A 17,415-nucleotide genomic window follows, 5' to 3' on the forward strand; every position below is an offset into this window, starting at 1 on the left:
ATATAAAATAACATATATATATATATATATATATATATATATATATATATATATATATATATATATACGTGTATATTTTTTTTGGGGGGGGGGGATGTGGACACGCAGGCACTAATGATGTGTATATTGCGCATATATTATTCATCCAGAGTCCTGTAGAACTAATTATAGTATGGAACGGTCATGCACATCTTAACAACGATGAGCCTGCACACACTTGAAGCTCCCGCACGGCTTTCTCTGTGCACGTTATCTTATTTAGCATTCATCAAACGCTACTCACGCTCACATTATGTCGTTCCAACACTTAATGAAGTCCGCTCAAGCTAAGATTGTTTTATCCAGGCTGGAGAAAAATACCCAAAAGGTCACGCTTATATTCGTAAGCTGTACGGTATTAACGTGTTCTTTTCATGTACGTTTCATGGAGCACAACATCGATGAAGGTCACGCGGGTCGGCGAGTGGCTCCTTCATCATCGATCGGCGGGCGGGCGCTCGCTACTGGAGTGTCCTTGAGCAAGACGTGCTACAATTTTAAATAAATAAATAAAATGACAAATAAAAATCATTTTTAACTGTTACTGCGATACATGTAATAAATACAGTTTGGATTTACAATTATTTTTCGCCCCTTTTACGATCGCCGTTATTTTGGATGCTTTTACAGTCGCCGTTGCTTTTATAGCTTTTTCACGTTCGCTGTCAGAGCGACCTTGCGGGGCGTATTGACGAGCACGCTAGCCCGACGAGCTAAGTGCCGCCATGTCAATTGATGGTCGCGGATATAAGACGTGACATATGACCTTACTCCTTTAAGTGGACGCTTGGAGAAGTGTTTTTCCTAATGCGTGTGTGTGTGTGTGCTGTTGCAGAGCCTGTGGGTGGAGAGGACCACCCTGACACTGGTCCAGAGTCTTCCCGGTATCTCGCGGTGGTTCGAGGTGGATAAACGAGATCTGGTGAGTCCAATTTTAGCAGGTTGACATTAAAGCACAGCCTCCTTGTATTGATCCGAGTTATTGCATTGGACAACAATAATGTCAAATTGGCTAGCGTGTAATCATCCAACATTTAATTGTTTTTATGACAAACCATTTTTAAATCTTTGGGAAACATATTTCTGCGTGGTGTGAAATTGTGGATTACACAAGCAGTGATGACAGTGATGATGCAATCGTATATAAAATATGATGCTAGCAAAAGCGCTATTAAAGAGGATTAAGGCATCGGTACAACAGAAGAAAAAAAAAAAGCTTTTTTTTTTTTTTAGCATCATATTCAAGGATGACCCAATGCTAATTATCTCTTGCACGTCATCCTGAAAGCCGTCGTGCTTTTTATACACACAATAAATCGAAAGATTACAAAAAAAGGTGATGAAAGGCATTTTATCGTCTTTAAGTGCATTGTGTTGCGTTTGTGGCCCGCAAATGACTCCTCGGTTAACGGTACATGCAGGCAGTTGGCTTTTTAATTGAAACGACTGTAATCACTCTGAAAGCGCGCAGCGTCGCATTTAAAGTCAACACCCCGCCATTGCCCAATGCTTAAACCGCAAAATGTACCAAAAAGACGCATATTAGCAATTAGCATCAGGCGCGCTGAGCTCAAATTGGAAATTAGCAACACGATCACACATTAAAGAACCTCCTGGACTTCAATTTGCTGAGTCGAAGTAGTTGTTTGCCATGGAAAAGGCCACATTAAGGATATTGATAGCTTCCATCGACTACACCCGAGAGGCCCAAAAGTAACTTCGGTCTAACCGCTGGCATATAAGAAGAGATTGGAGTCACGTGACTTAAGTCTGCACTGTTAAGAGTTACCTGGGGAAAACTCAAAAAAGACTCAACTTGAGTTCAGCTTGATATTTATTTTTCTTTAAAAAGCATTTCAACAGGGGGGTGTAGACTTTTGCAATTTGACTATGATCTTAATTGTGGTTGCAGGTGGAGGTGAGTCCACTGGAGAACGCCATCGAGGTCATCGAGAACAAGAACTTGCAGCTGCGCACGCTCATCACGCAGTGCCAGAGTCGTCAGATGCAGAACGTCAACCCTCTCACCATGTGCCTCAACGGTGTCATCGACGCCGCCGTCAACGGGGGCCTGGCCCGCTACCAAGAGGTACGGATGGAATGACTGATGATGATGATGATGCGTGGGGGGTTTAAGTGGGGGATAAATGGATGGATGAAGGTTTGATGGAGGGGCGGTCATGGAGGCTGGGACTATGAAACGAGTCCTTGAGCTGTTGGAGTACCTCAATTGGGAAAAAAATGCTCAACCTGGTGACTGTTTATTTGGTGTGCGCCATTAGGAATACGAGACTAGCTAGCCGCTAGTCAAAATTTATATTTTTTTCATAAAAATTAAGTGCAAAAAAGGGTGAGAATATTTAAAATTTTATAAAATATAATATTTTGAAATATTTAATATTGTTATAAATTTTTAATATATTCATATATTATAAAATTATATTTTAAAAATATTTTTAGAAATATTTAAAGTGACTGCATGGATGCTTTAATTTTGTCTCAAGTCTGGAGATCAAAAGTTAAATAAATAAATCCACTGCCGTGGTTTCAACAAAACGGAAGAAAAAACCCATCTCGAAAATGTTTTTCCGCCCTCGACGCTGTGAGTGGACTGGCGCAGCGTGTCGCATAGCAACCGATTTTCCACGGAGAGGCACTTGAGCGAGGCGGGTGTTTGCGTCGAGCCGGAGCGGCCTCCACGTAGATGTTTACACTGAGCGAAGTAGTTTTTCCTCATAAGCGGCGTTTTCACGAGGGCTTCTTTTGCTCCAGGAAATTGAATCAAGCCCACGGCAAGCACCGCCCCAGCCTCGGTTAATTTCCCCAGCGCGATTCCGATTGACAGCTGTGGAGGTTCGTTCGGCGACAAACGAAGGCGAAATTGCGGTTATTAATATTCAGATTTATTGCTTTAATTCGAGCCCAAGTCCCTTTAGGGAGGTTGCGGAGGGGATGCTGTCTGATTTATTTCAGCTCCTCCCTGTTCTAATTGGACTTTTTCAAATGATTGACTGAGCCACTCGCTCGCTAGTCACTCAATCCTCGGAATTTCCATGAAAGCTCAAGGTCTATTGATTATTTTTTGCTGCCTCTTTTCAGTTATTATTTTTGATGTTGAACTTTCGTAGATCCCGGCTGCATCTTTAATATGTATGACCCAATTAAGTCAAATCAAGCTTGTTTTTATTTGATTTATTTTTAACTAGCGCTTGTTTAATTAACAGGTAAGTAAATAAGTTCGTTTAGAACAACAACAAAAAAGATTATTTTATTTCTTTTTAACAGGCACTTGTTTAATTAATAGATAAATGAATAAAAATCCATTGTAGAAGAACAAAAAAGAAGACTGCACCATTGTTCTCCGTTTGTTTCTTTGTCAGTTTCCTCTTAAAACTTTATTTTTGTCTGTCGGCCCAGGGGATTCAGATAACAAGGTAAAGGGGGGGGGGGGGGGGGGAAATAAAACGTCCTGCTGTTTCCTGTTTGTGCCTAACAGATGTTTTGTCTTCACACAGGCCTTTTTTGTGAAGGACTATGTGATGAATCACCCCGAGGACGGGGAGAAGATCGGACGCCTGAGAGAACTCATGTTTGAACAGGTTGGTAACAGTAGATTAAAGCTACAGTCAGTTTTTTTTTTTTTTTTTTTATATAGCGTCCCCCGTTCCCACCTACACAAACAAAACAGCTTGAATAAAAAGTAAGCATTGCTTTTGGTCATGTGAGGCGAAATTTGTCGAAGTTTCGGCCAATCATGTGATGCTAAAGGTTTCCAGAATTCCACACAAGTAGGTGACATTTTATTATTTTATTTAATTTTTAATTTATTTTATTTATAATAATAATAATGGAAAAAAACTAGCGCCATGGAGAGTCACTTTGGATTATTTTATTATTTTATTTATTTATTTTTAATTTATTTAATTTATTTTATTTATAATAATAATGAAAAACAAAACTAGCACCACGGAGAGCGACGCTGGATAGAATCCAAACAAAACAAGCTAACGCTGGAATGCCACGCTGGATTATTTGATTTATTTTATTTATAATAATAATGGAAATATAATATGGAAAAAAAACTAGCACCATGGAGAGTCACTTTGGATTATTTTATCATTTTATTTATTTATTCTTTTAATTTATTTAATTTATTTTATTCATAATAATAATGAAAAACAAAACTAGCACCACGGAGAGCGACGCTGGATAGAATCCAAACAAAACAAGCTGACGCTGGAATGCCACGCTGGATTATTTGATTTATTTTATTTATAATAATAATAATGAAAAACAAAACTAGCACCATGGAGAGCGACGCTGGAAAACATCCAAACAAAACAAGCTAACTCGCGAACCTTGACATCCGCCGCTTTTGGATGTTTAATTGCTCCGATAAAAAGGTGGAAAAACAGGACACATCTGTTGGCGTGAGGAGGCTTATGTTGAATATGAATATGAAACATAGACGGCTGGCAAAGGCGGCAGACATGTTTGAAGAATGGCCACAGGGGAGGACGGCTAGGTCACGGGGACAAGAAACAAACAAGGCAGGAAGGAGGAGAAAAGAAGCTCGCTATGCTTGACTGCACATCGTCATGACCTCTTTGGAAGAAACTTTCAAGGGGGGGGGGGGAGTTGAACAAAGTCCTCAGAGGGAATGATGAAACAGCTGCGTGCTTAAGTCCCCTGAAGATTTTAACACCCCAATATACAAGGCCTGTGTTTGTTTTGCAGGCGCATATTTTGGAATACGGCCTGGCTGTGCACGAGAAGGTCGTACCTCAGGACATGAGGCCTCTGCACAAGAAGCTAGTGGACCAGTTCCATCTGATGAAATCCAGTCTGGGCATACAGGTTGGTAGCGCTTCTATGCCAGAGGCCTCTGCTGGGAAATTCAAAGTGTTTCAGCTTGATTTTTTTTTTGGTTGTGCCCCAAATGCAGGAGTTCCCGCCTTACGTGCGAGCAAGCCCCGTGCACTTCACCAATGGAAGCCCACGCACATGTCGGAATTCGGTGCCCAGCATTATAAGCCCTGATGGCAGCAGAGGGGTCGCCAGACGAAGGTGACCAAACCCATTATTTTTATTATTTATATTATATAAATTATTATATAAATTTATTATATTTTTATTATTATATTTATATATATTTTTTTACATTTTTAGAAAACTTTTTAAGGTCAAATCAGCAGTCGCTATATTGTTAAAATAAAACATGTAATTTACAATTTTTTTTTTAAAAATAACTCAAATTTGAAGTATTTTAAATACAATTTAATTCTAAATTAAAATATTTAGTTTGGGAAATAAAGAAAGATACTTGACACGGAAATTTATATTTATAAGCCATTTCAAGCCAACCTCCATTTTCCTTCCATTTATATCTGTCTTTCTTCTCTTCCTCTTTCTGTGCGGCTCTTGTTGCATCCTGGTGAGTTTCCAAAATAGCTCAACATCTGATTTTATTGATTGTTCCTTTTTAGATTTTAACACTTTTTTGCATCCTCACCAGTCTCCTCAGCTACCCGGCGGTGAACCGCTACTCCTCGTCCTCGCTGTCCTCGCAGGCGTCCAACGAGGTCAGCAACATCACGGGGCAGTCGGAGAGCTCGGATGAAGTCTTCAACATGCAGGTACTTGAACGCATCGGGCGTTTGAAACGCTATGCATAAAAAAAAAGCTTCAAATTCTTGTCTGAGCAAATCAGAGAGCTCAAAATGGTCTTTATTGATTTTTAACTTTTTTTTATACTGCCTGGGATTTTTTTTTGACAATGATTTTTTTAAAATTATTTATTTATGTTACTTTTTTATACTGCCTGGATTTTTTATTTTTTTTGACAGCTGTTATGATGGATGCACATATACTGTCGCAATTGTTAGGCTCATGTTGCACCATGGCCAAATTTTTGTTTTTGTCGTGATTTTGTTAGTTGGGACCAAACGCAGTCGCCGCTGAGCCCCGCAGTCGTGCCCTCCTTTGAAAGCAAAGCTCTTGTCAGGCACCAGGCGAGAAGGAGCTCAAGCGCCACTCCGCGCCCGTTAAAGCCTCTTGAGCCATTTTGACTTTGTACTTTTTTATTTTTTTGGAGAACGCTGGGTGAGACGGCCTGGCTTTGACGTCAGACGTACTCTCTCTCGCACGACTCATCGATGGCGGGGATAGAAGAACAGCGGTTTGATGGCTCACGGTGATAACGTCCTACTTTGTTTCTCATCCCAGCCCAGTCCGTCTACCTCGAGCCTGAGCTCCAACCACTCTGCCTCGCCCAATGTCACCAGCTCAGCGCCCTCCAGTGCCAGAGGTGAGAACTGATCACCCTTTAAATAGGCCGACTGAGGGTGTCAAACCTGAGACACGTGGGCCAGATTTGGTCCACCAAATCATTTTGTGTGGCCCGCTTCTTGTGTCATTACTTGCAATTTGTATAAAATATTTCAAAACGAGTTCTAGATCGCCCGGGTTGCCTTCTTGTCTTTCAAGTCACGTATGGGAAACGTTGTCATCCCGCTTTGGAGGCGAGATAGACAGCCCAGACCGCACGTTGCACATTAACTACGACAAGGGAGGTTGGAGAATGAAAAGATCCGAAGTGAGCGATGGAAGGAATACCAAATGAAAAATAAGCGGGCAACACGGAGCACAAGGGGGACAACCTCTCGGACCGACCTCATTACAGTCTCAGCTGAATATCTAAGATCTTCTCTCGCCTTTACTCTTATCACGCTATATTTCAGCCTGATCCAAATCATAAAAAGAGTGAATATACGCCGACATTTATGGACGCGTGGACTCTCGACGTTGGCGAGCAGCTGGCGGCGGGCGGCGCCCTTATAAACGTAGCCCCCGTGGTTTGCAGTAAAGCCCGTTGTGACTTATCGCTTGTGTGTTCTTATCTGGCTGAGAGCCAAGCGGCAAATGTCGTCCACTCCGAAGGAGGACTATTTATCATGTTGCGGTTCGGGGGGGGGGGTTGGACTCCGATCTTGGCGTGTAACAGTCTTAACGCTTCTGACTCATGGTCGCCCACTGCAGGTTCGCCGCAGATGGGCGAGAAACACAAGCATTCCAGAGAGAACAACGCCTGCCTGTCGCCGAGAGAGAGACCCGTCAGCGCCATCTTTCCAAACCCTCTGGACCCTGCGCAGGTTAACATTTATTCTTTTGAAAGATTTAGCAGCAATCTCGCTGATGTTTTATTAAGGTTATTGAAAAAGAACTTTCAGAAAGAATACTTGCTTTTCACAGCCAAGGCCGAGCGCGTACGCACTTCAGCCTTGGCGGCGGCTTTTTATTTATAAAGGAAAATAAACAACATATATGTTCGCTATCTCAAGGTTCTTCAACTCCCACTCATACTTCACCTGCACACAAGTTGTGTAAGAAATATAGGCCGTCATGTTAGCTGATAATGGAATATTGATGATTTTTTTTTTCTAGTTATGTAATTGTGGCGCCATCTTGAATGTTTTTTTTTTGTGTGTGTCCGCAGAGGGCCGCCCCTCATCAAATAGGGGACACCACGTTACCTCGTAGTGACCCCAACCTCTCGGCTCCAGACAAAGGTAACACTTGACTCGAAACACAAGCTAGCGAGGTTTCTCGGAATGACCCTCAAGTGTTGACTTAAGAGCTTTCCGACTGTATCGAAAACGTCACCGCTATTGTGTGTTGTGTTTGAAGCCGGATATCTAATTAGAGCGGGGATTTGCGTGACTCATACATTTGCAGGCTTTGTTGACTGATGTGTGCGGAATTCATAAATATGAATTCACATTTATCAGCAAAGCCCCGGGTTATGTTTTTTTTTTTTTTACCCCTCTAGCAAAAAAGATACGTTCTGCATTTTCCTTTCATGAACGCAAAAAAAACAACAGCGGATCCGCCAAATAATTGCAACGATATGAGGAGATGATGTTTCCTCACCGCGGTAGCGCGTGCAAATGAGGAAGTGCCGCCACAATATGGTAACTTGACACCTTTAGCGACGCTACGCCGCAATTAACACCGAAGAAGTGAAGTGTGACAATTTGCAGAAAAACTTGCCATCACATCTTCTGCGTGGAGATGACACGTTCTAATTGCGGATACCGTGAGTTAGCTCGTGTTGTTCACAGAAACGTCGAGAAATGAGCTTATGAAAAATTCTACTTTAGATTCAGTAGAATAATAATAAAAAATAAATAAATAAATAAATAAATAAATAAATAAATAAATGCATAAATATGTAAATTAAATTGAATTAAATTAATAATATTATTCGTTTTCACCAATGTTCCCTTGGCATGCTCATATTTCCATTGACCCATTCGTCTTGACCCGCATGATTGGTATGGTCGTGCATGCCTCCATCATTTTTGTTATTTTCGTTTGTTGTGGTCGTCATGGTGATGTTGATGTCTCCGTGTGCCGTCAAAAGTGCGAGCCACGCCCAGTAGCTGGAGCCTGGACAGCGTCAAAGAGGGCGTGGTGTCCTTCTCTGACCCTGTTGGCAAGCTGCTAGTCCCTCCCATCCCTCCCAGGCCACCGTACACAGGTATTCCATTCCGACTACCACCTCCAATGTATATTTATTTGACCGGTCCCATTTGAGAATTGTGCTGTTATTTACGTCTTTAGCCTGGATTTGTACTACATCGATGCCGGAGCTCCCCCCCTCCCTTTTTTTTGTGCAAAAGGCGACAGCAGCTGTTTCATGTCTAAAAAGCATTTAAGGCCGCCCCAAGGACCCGTACGACACGGGCAAGCATTTGATTCATTCACGCTTGAAGCCCCCTCGTCTCTGAGCTGCATGTGTGGATGTTTGCATGAGTCACGCTGCGTCACGGCGCTGGTGGGCGCAAAAAAAAAAAAAAACTTTGAATGTAGCCTTTGTTTCACCACCTCTGCTTTTCTACCACGCAGGCTCTTCGGCGAAGAACATGAGGTCGCAGTCTCCCATTCTCATGTCCAGGTCGCCGCAAAAGGTTGGTTCTTTTTTTTTTTAATAGGATTGTAAATAACACGGAGGCGGATTTCGAAGACAGTAGCACCCACTGTCTAAATTACATTAAGACGGATGGTAACAGAATGTGCTCGTAAATCGGCGACTACCTGCGGTTCGATTCGCTATAAAGCTAATTGGATGAAGTCAGGACTGACAACAGGAAGAAGTAATGGTGTTTGCGTCCCACTCAACTAGGCCACTATGCCGCCCTTCACCCCGTCGCCAACCGAGTGCCACTCCACAAGCCTGGTGTCCAACTCGCCCGTCCTCTCGGGCAGCTACAGCAGCGGCATCTCCTCGCTCAGCCGCTGCAGCGTATCCGAGGCGTCGGGGACTGAGTTGCCCGCCGGCGAGCAGCCCACCCCGCCCATGGCCACCACGCCAGGCCCGGATGAACCCGTGCGGAGAGAAAACAAGACGCCGCCGCCTTACAGCGTCTACGAGAGGAACAACCCGCGAAGCAGACCCGTGCCGCTGCCCCATAGCTTATCCATCCCCCCGCAGACGGACCCTCCCGCCCTTCCCCCTAAACCTCACCAGTTACGCACGGGCAGCATGAAGCTAGACGGAACCTCGGACCCTCGCGTCCCCAGGCCGAGGCCTCTCCCCCGGAAGGTGTCCCAGCTATAGGAAGACGGGAATGTGGCGGGAAGAAACACACTGGCATTATTTGCACTTTTCTACTGGGCACTCTTTTTTTTTTTTTTTTTTTTCCCCCAGCTTCCCACTCCTATAAAAGACAGGCAGTTTTTAAAACAGTTTTTATATAGCTTACACTTTAAAGGACAGTTTTGATAGGCGTTATCATTTCGCATACACTGTATGAGAATTGTTTGGCCTTAAGTATTGGAAATCTTGCACGTTTTTTTTTTTTTTTGTAACAATTGTACATTTGTACACTGTATGGCTAACATGGTGCTTGAAAAAAGAGCATGCACTTTGATTAAAGTGTAGTTAAAAAAAAATCTAGTCATATCCACATGAGCAATGGTACGATAAATTGACTTTTTTTTTAACTTTCCTGTTTGAAGACCAGCAAATATTTTCGTCTCCTTCACAACTCGCTGCCCTTTGTAGACTTTTTCCTCCCCCCAATCAGCTTTGCACTTTTTACAATGAAGACTGAAATAGGACCAAACGCGTTGGCAAATATTGGCATTTTTGCATGCTTTAGAGGCTGGACTTGTCCTTGACCACATTGCATGACCTTAAACGGGTGGGGTACAAGTATTGTGCCAAAGTAGAATGCACAACGGAACACTTTTTTTCCTCCGCCCCTTCAAATAGTGCCAAGAAGCCAAGGAAATGCTCAACTCAGCAGAGACTCTGAAAGGTGATTAGTGAAGCCCCGCCCCCAAGTCCTGGAATCCACTCATCAAATGTCATTTTAAGCACAATTCTCTGATGCTGTCATGATAAATACTGTTTTGTATCCTCTGAGTAATTGGAGCCGAAATCAAATGTAAAATTATTATTGACCGCACTAAGATAATGAAAAAGTATTATGAAGCATCAAATATTCCTAAATTATGAATCCAGTGATGCATTTTTGAGAGTGGGTTCGGGAGGGGAGGGGATTAGCTTTAGTATTGTTTGTACGTCTCAATTTTGTAGTTGTTTTATGAGTTGTTGTGAATTTTTTTTTTTTTTTTTTACATGAAATATTCCTATTAATCAGTTCTGGAGAAACTGTAAATTATGTGATGAGATTAATGTAAGTAAGCCAAATATTAAAAAAAAAAATGTGTATTGCAATTTATGTAAATACTGTGTTTTTAACAAAATGTAGTTATAACAATTTACAGCTTTGAATGTAATGTTGAAGCAGCAAATGATTATTATTATAAATGTGGAAACTTTTATGGGTTTTGTGAGTGTAGAAAAATAAAAGGTCATGCTTTAATGACGCCTAACACATTTACAAGTTCAATAAACTGCCCACTGGAAATGTTGCTTGTTGTCTTATTAGGTTCATTTAAATTAAATATTGGTTGGGCAAGCAAGTAAAAATAGTTTGAACAGGTTTTAGTCTAATAAGAGCCATCGGCCCAAAAAAAATGTGTAAATGAATTTCTTAAAGAAAATACATTTCTATCAAATATGCATAATCCATTCTTTGTTTTCATTCTACAGATGATTTAAAAAACAAACAAAAAAAAAGGTTATATTATTCAAATCTCCAGGAATTTTTTTAAGTGTATCACATCGCTGGACAAAAAAACACAAGGGGGCGCTAATTCCCCAGTAAACTCCCTCACCCCCCAAAATAAATAAATAAAATAAAAATAAAAAATTAAAAAAAAAAAAATATATATATATATATATATATATATATATATATATATATATATATATATATATATATATATATATATATATATATATATACTCTAAATACTATACTGCACTTTTTGCAGGGTAGTCATTACATTTAGCGTGATGTTTCTGCAGCTCCATTCTAAAAGCACTAAATATCCTCCATTTAGAGCCAGTAATGATACGAAATTATCAGCGGTGTGAGGAAAACAGCGCTGGGTGTTTAGTCACCGCTGCCTCGGGTACATTTTGGATAACACACAACCACAGAGAACCCCAAAGGTGTTTGTCTCTTTTTTTTCCAAATCTCTCCAGGGACAATGGAAAATGTCTTATCTGACTTTTCCACTCACAGACTTGCTCTATATTCTCCTTGCATATGATTGGGGCCCCCCTCCCGCCCCCACCTGCCAGCTTCAAACACCACCGCTTGTTTCTAACGGTGTTGTGAGGATGATTTTTTTGACTGGCGCCAGTCCTCTGTTGCTTCATCCCCAAATGTAAAAGAAGACAAGCTTGTTCCGTGCATTTTGAAAGCAGATCAAGACAAAGAGGCAGCGGGGAAAATGATGTTGTGTGAACGGGGAGGCTTAGATGACATATATTTGTGAGCAGGAAAGATGTTCGTGGAAAAACCAGGAGCAATTCTTCTTGCAGAAAACCATGTGTTGAATACCCCTTGATTTATTAACTGAACATAAAGGAACATTGAAGTCATTGGATAAACGGAAATGTTAAAAATACTTTTTAAGATCCTGAAGAAAATGGCAGATGAACCTCATTGTCTGACTGAAAAAAAAAAATGGATAAGGTGAACTCAATTGGCTCAATGGAAATTTCACCACCTGAAGTGATGAGGTTCCCTAAGATGGCGGACGACGTCAAAGCTGGTCCAAGTAAAAAGAAAAACCTCAACTATTGAACACAAAAGAAGACAAAAACACCACCTAATGTGATTAGAAGATCAAGAGAAGACTGCAATGACATTAAAACTTGGAAAGGTAAGAAAGAACCTTGAAATTCCAGTCTTCATATTTCCATTTGTCATCATTTTTCATATCTAAAAAAAATAGTAGGTCATGTTATATGTGTGTGTGTGTATGGGGCCTCTGTATAGTGTGTAAAAAAATAATAAATTCAGACTTGCTTGTGGTCCATGAACGGATGGGGAGGCAGTTGGGAAGGGCGTCGGTGGCATACCGCGTCAGGGCTGCGGCCCAATCCATCCGTCTTCATCAGTGAGCTGGGGCTCGCTAAGCACCAGCTGCTAGCTGTCTTTTACCAAGATTCCCACCGAGTGCGACATATTTACAGTAAAACCAGATTGGAGGGTCTCTCAGCTCTCTCAGTTTTATTTTTCGGTTGATTTTGTTTTCTTTTTGATGTTTTTTCATATTTTTTTTCATTCCAAAAGCTTAATGATAACACAAAAGTACCCGATGATAACTGGAGCTCTCCAAGGTACTAGTCGAACTGTTACTTTTCGGGTTTTGGTGACAAGTTGTTCCCTAGCACGTTAATTGCCCTCCTCGAAAGTGTCACAATCTATCCAATTAAAACCACGAGGTCCCAATGAAGACGCCAGCCCGGTTGAGACCCCGAAGCCAAGAGTCCTTCTCATTCCAGTGAAATCAATTCTGGTCTAAATGGCAATGTGATTAGTGCTGGCTAATGTGCTTCTGTTTCTCCTTTCCCCCCACCTACAAGCTTCTAATTTGCTCTCTTGCTATTGGAAATGCTCATTAAGTATAACATTGTGAAAAAGTCTTTTTAAAAACCAAGTTTTGGTGTTTGGAATTCAAAATAGTTGCTCTAACGTCCACAAAAAATGGAAGGAGTGAGACCTACAACCAACATACCTGACATTAGCCATCATCTCCTTGGTGGTATAGAAATAATGAAATGTCGGCCTGGTCTGAGTCGGCCGCACAACAATGGCGTGTGTGTGATGGTAGAATTGAGGCCGATGGCACAGTGACATTAGCTGGCAGGCTACAAAACGAAAAACATCCTGTTTGCCATCTTGGCCCTTTGTGAGAAGACACAAAACCACGGGTGGTGGAGATGAAGGGACACAGGTGTTTGTGTGTGGCGTCATCTCACACTTTTACTGCAAAGGATAAACCCTTAAAATGCTAATTAGGGTTAAGCACGAGAATATTCAACGGTTTGCCATGAAGAAAATAGTTGTCATTGCTACGGCAACAGTGGATTAGCATCTCAGTCATGCTCAATTTAGTGAGCCGACGTAATCCAAATATGATGCTAATCGTGTATGCTAGCAGATCATACAGTATGGAGCAGGGGTGTCAAAGTTATAGATTCCCTCGGAGGGACGAGATGACTGGCAACGCAAGTATAGGCGACATAACAAACTAATTTTGTCTTTGCGGGCCACATAAAATGATTTGGTGGGCCGTAACTGGCCCCCGGACCTTGGGTTTGACACCTATGGTATAAATGGTATCATTCATATGTGCTTTAATTGCAGACATTTAATTTTGTGTTTTTTTGTGATTTGACTGGAATTACATAAATCGACTGTTGGCTCAAAGCATTTTTTTTTTGTCTTTCTTTGACTGGACTCATTCCAGTCAAATGCTCATTTTGGCTCTCTACCTAGTGTTGAAATGTTGACGAAACACATCTTTCCTTTCTGTTACTAGCTTTTTCATCATTTTCTTTTTTTTTTTTCCCCCGCCAAAAAGAAAGAACCAGAATGTGAAGCGAGCTTTCACCCAAAGTGTGTCAGACGTACGCTGAACAAACACTGACATGACGAACGAGACGGAATGAGTCGTTTGTGTGCGTGCCCTGCAGAGGTCAATACTCGGAGACGCTAATCTTTAAAATGTTAATTGTATTTCGTGTAATCCCAATGCACAATCTAAAGATAGCTGTTATTTATTTTGCAAATTTCAAACGATATAAGGACGATACATTGGAACGTTTGCAAAGGTGATGTAACTCTTGAATCTTGATTCTTGAATCTTGAAAGAGCCATCAAGCTACACCATAGCTGCAAAAAGGGAAAAAAAAAAATTACAGCTATATCATCAGATGCCCGAAAGGTGCAAGCCTAATTAAACGAAATTGTTTCTTTTTCGTCTGGCTTTTGTTTTCCAGTGGAGCAGCGGCTGACCTCGCGCGTTCCAATTAGAGACACAGACGAGTCAAATAAAAGTGAAAACTTTCGCTTTTGTTCAGGTTGGGGGGAGAAACGCACCGGTACCACAAAGAGATCAGCAAGTGCAAAGATCACTTGTGTGTGTTTGTGTGTGTGTGTGTGTTTGTGTGTGTTCTCCTGATGGGTGGCCAATTAATGCCAGTGGCTGCAGGCTGAGATTCTGCAGTTTGTTGTGAAGCTATAATTAGTCTGCGTGCCGATTGGCCGACCTCTCGGAGGTGATTTAATTATTGTCAAAATAGCATTCGTACAGTAAAACAGGAAGGCAAAAAATCTATAATAAAAATAATTAAATATATATAAATATTTGAATCCATTTCAAAGGCCTTTGTGATTTATTTCACATTCGGCATTTGTGGTGCTACGATGCGTATTCATCACGGGAGATATCGGGTTGTACAAGCGTGACATATTGCGAGCAGCCTCCCACCCGCCACCCATCGAGGTAGCTCGGAAACTGCCAACGGTAGGCGGCTGTTAAAAAAAAAAAAACTGCTGCCGATCCTTGCGTTGTCAACACTTCCTTTCTGAGAATGCTCTAAAAGGTCTGGGAAGTCACAGGTTTACACCACCAGCTGTGGTGTACTTGCAAACATCACACGCTGCGAGCTCATGTGTGCCTATTAGCACTTAAAATGCAAAATCCTCTTAATTTTTTTGTAACGCTTAGCTAGAAACGTCTTGCGGGCTTCAATTTAGTTCGTTATCCCGAGAAAGCAGAACATAGATAAAAACACTTTACTTAATATTAACTCAATACTATTTATTATTCTCATTTCAAAATACTAGTTAGCAAATACCGTATTTTCCGGACTATAAGGCGCACTGGACTATAAGGCGCACCATCATGTCAGATTTTTAATCTAAATCAAATCATTCTCTATTTTATCTTTTTTATTTCAACTTCAGACGCAACAAATTACTTTATAATCACAAAATAATAGTCTTTTTGATTCATGATTCATAGTTTTTAGCAGGCCACTTGTGATTGATTTCATGACACAATGCTTTGGGTCAGTTTAAATTTAGGAATTTGGTCCATATATAAGGCTTATGAGAAAATGTTAGGTTCTTAGGCGCGCCTTATAGTCCGGAAAATACGGTACTATTTGTATAGCCTACACTTGGCCCATTTACAATTTCTAGCTAGCTATTTAGCTATCCTTTTTTTTGCAGATTTCACAAGGGCTGCCTTAGATGAATTGTATCCGTTCAATTGGAGTGACTACGATGTTCGCCAAGATTGTTCTTTTTCGATTAACGGAGAACTGGTGTGTTTTCCGCCATTGTGTGCATCTTTGGGTCCGGTGCCAGGAAGGATTTGTTTGAAATGTCTGTTTGGGTGGAACCCTGAAGGTATCCGCTCGCAGCAAAGATGCGCTGTGAAGTTCAGTCATCACAGAGTGGATGGATGTGAAGAGACAGCTGGAGTGTTACAAACACACATATACACAAATATGTGTACACACACAAAGGGTCAGAGGCACTCTGTCAGGTAAACTAAACAAACTACCAAAAAGGAGCTTGAGGAAAATATGTATGACATATCTACTTTTACATGCAATCAATATGTTGCTATTTTACCGATACTAAAGTTGGAGAATATTCCACTTTCCCCGAGGCGAGATAAAAAAAAAAATCGGACTCATTTAAATATTGGAGCAAAGCCGTTGGATAACTATCTGTCTTATCCAAACAAGATTACGCCAGTTGTTTTCCTTTCTTCTCCGTTCCAATCTTTTTCCAAGGATACGTTCCAAGGAGTGCTTATAGCATAACAGAGACTTTTTTTCTTCCTGTTCCAGAAAGAAAATCTAAATCAAATGCACTACCATTTGCCATATTTACAAATGAGTTTAACTGAGGATACAACTTCACGACATAACGTGCAATCAAACCTGAAAATGTTGAGGAATGTTATGTGCAGGATTCAAACATAAATGTAATTTTTTTTACGCTATTGTGAGATGAAGACATTCTGAATGCAACATTTTATTCTATATTTTTTAAAATATTTTTTATTTAATATAAAATAATACATATATTAATAATATTTATCATTACACACACAAATAAATATGTTTTTTATTTAATATAAAATAATACAAATAATAATATTTATTTACACACATATATTATTAATAATAACATATTAAAATATATTCATTTTATATTAATATTATATAATATTTATAAAGGTAAGGTAAATAGAAGTGACTTGTATTAGTTCTCTATTTATATTGTATACTGTGGTCATTTTCCAGCCCAGAGGGGGCACTGTGTTACTATGTGGGGGGATGGCACGCTCCAGGTCAGTGAGCAAACTGCAAACATTTATCCCGGCCCCCCCCCAACCTTACATCACCACCTCTCCTCTTGACAAAGTGCACACGGCTCCTTCGAGGCATACTAATGCTCCTGATGTGTATTAGCTTCGGAAATCTGCCATTCAGCACGGCCACAGCCGGGTGTTGGGAAGGTGAGTGCAAGCCAAGACCTTAAAACACACATATTTTGGAGTTTTGAGAAGTACAAGTGATAATAAATAGTCAAATCAAATCAATAATCATAAATAAATGCTATGTCACCCATCTGATTGGTCGTGACCTGCCTCATCTGGCTCATTTTGTCCCTCTTAAGAAACATGACAGATCAAAATGGAGGCCAGGGGAGAATTCCAGGCTACTTCAGCTTTGGAAACAGCATGTGAGCTTGCTTCAACCAATCTTGCTTTTGCAGGCGTGCACCGGCCCGCTACGGGGAGCCGCGGCGGCGCTGTGTTGTGCTTTGCCACGAAAAATGAGAGAAAATGGCCGCAAATGAAGTTGGCGGGCTGCGGAGTATTGTTCTCCGCTGTTTGTGGTAATGAACAGGCCTTGGGAAC

General features: G+C 41.0%; 1 protein-coding gene across 5 annotated transcripts in view; it reads left to right on the forward strand.

Annotated features, from left to right (window-relative positions):
• dock4b (dedicator of cytokinesis 4b) overlaps positions 1–10,980 on the forward strand; it is a 41,272-nt gene extending 30,292 nt beyond the window's left edge. For 3 of the 5 annotated variants that reach the window (XM_049760714.2, XM_049760718.2, XM_049760715.2), the window contains 12 exons: positions 875–961; positions 1,952–2,128; positions 3,555–3,638; positions 4,777–4,896; positions 4,985–5,106; positions 5,555–5,675; positions 6,265–6,346; positions 7,078–7,190; positions 7,535–7,607; positions 8,462–8,578; positions 8,947–9,008; positions 9,224–10,980. In XM_049760714.2, coding sequence (XP_049616671.1) covers positions 875–961; positions 1,952–2,128; positions 3,555–3,638; positions 4,777–4,896; positions 4,985–5,106; positions 5,555–5,675; positions 6,265–6,346; positions 7,078–7,190; positions 7,535–7,607; positions 8,462–8,578; positions 8,947–9,008; positions 9,224–9,658 — 1,593 coding nt within the window. In that variant the 3' untranslated portion in view covers positions 9,659–10,980. The remainder of the gene's footprint in view (positions 1–874; positions 962–1,951; positions 2,129–3,554; positions 3,639–4,776; positions 4,897–4,984; positions 5,107–5,554; positions 5,676–6,264; positions 6,347–7,077; positions 7,191–7,534; positions 7,608–8,461; positions 8,579–8,946; positions 9,009–9,223) is intronic. The other 2 variants (XM_049760716.2, XM_049760719.2) reach the window with 2 other exon arrangements.
• Positions 10,981–17,415: the final 6,435 nt, after the last annotated feature.

This window comes from Syngnathus scovelli, chromosome 22 (assembly GCF_024217435.2).
Source record: "Syngnathus scovelli strain Florida chromosome 22, RoL_Ssco_1.2, whole genome shotgun sequence".
Classification (NCBI taxonomy): Eukaryota; Metazoa; Chordata; class Actinopteri; order Syngnathiformes; family Syngnathidae; genus Syngnathus; species Syngnathus scovelli.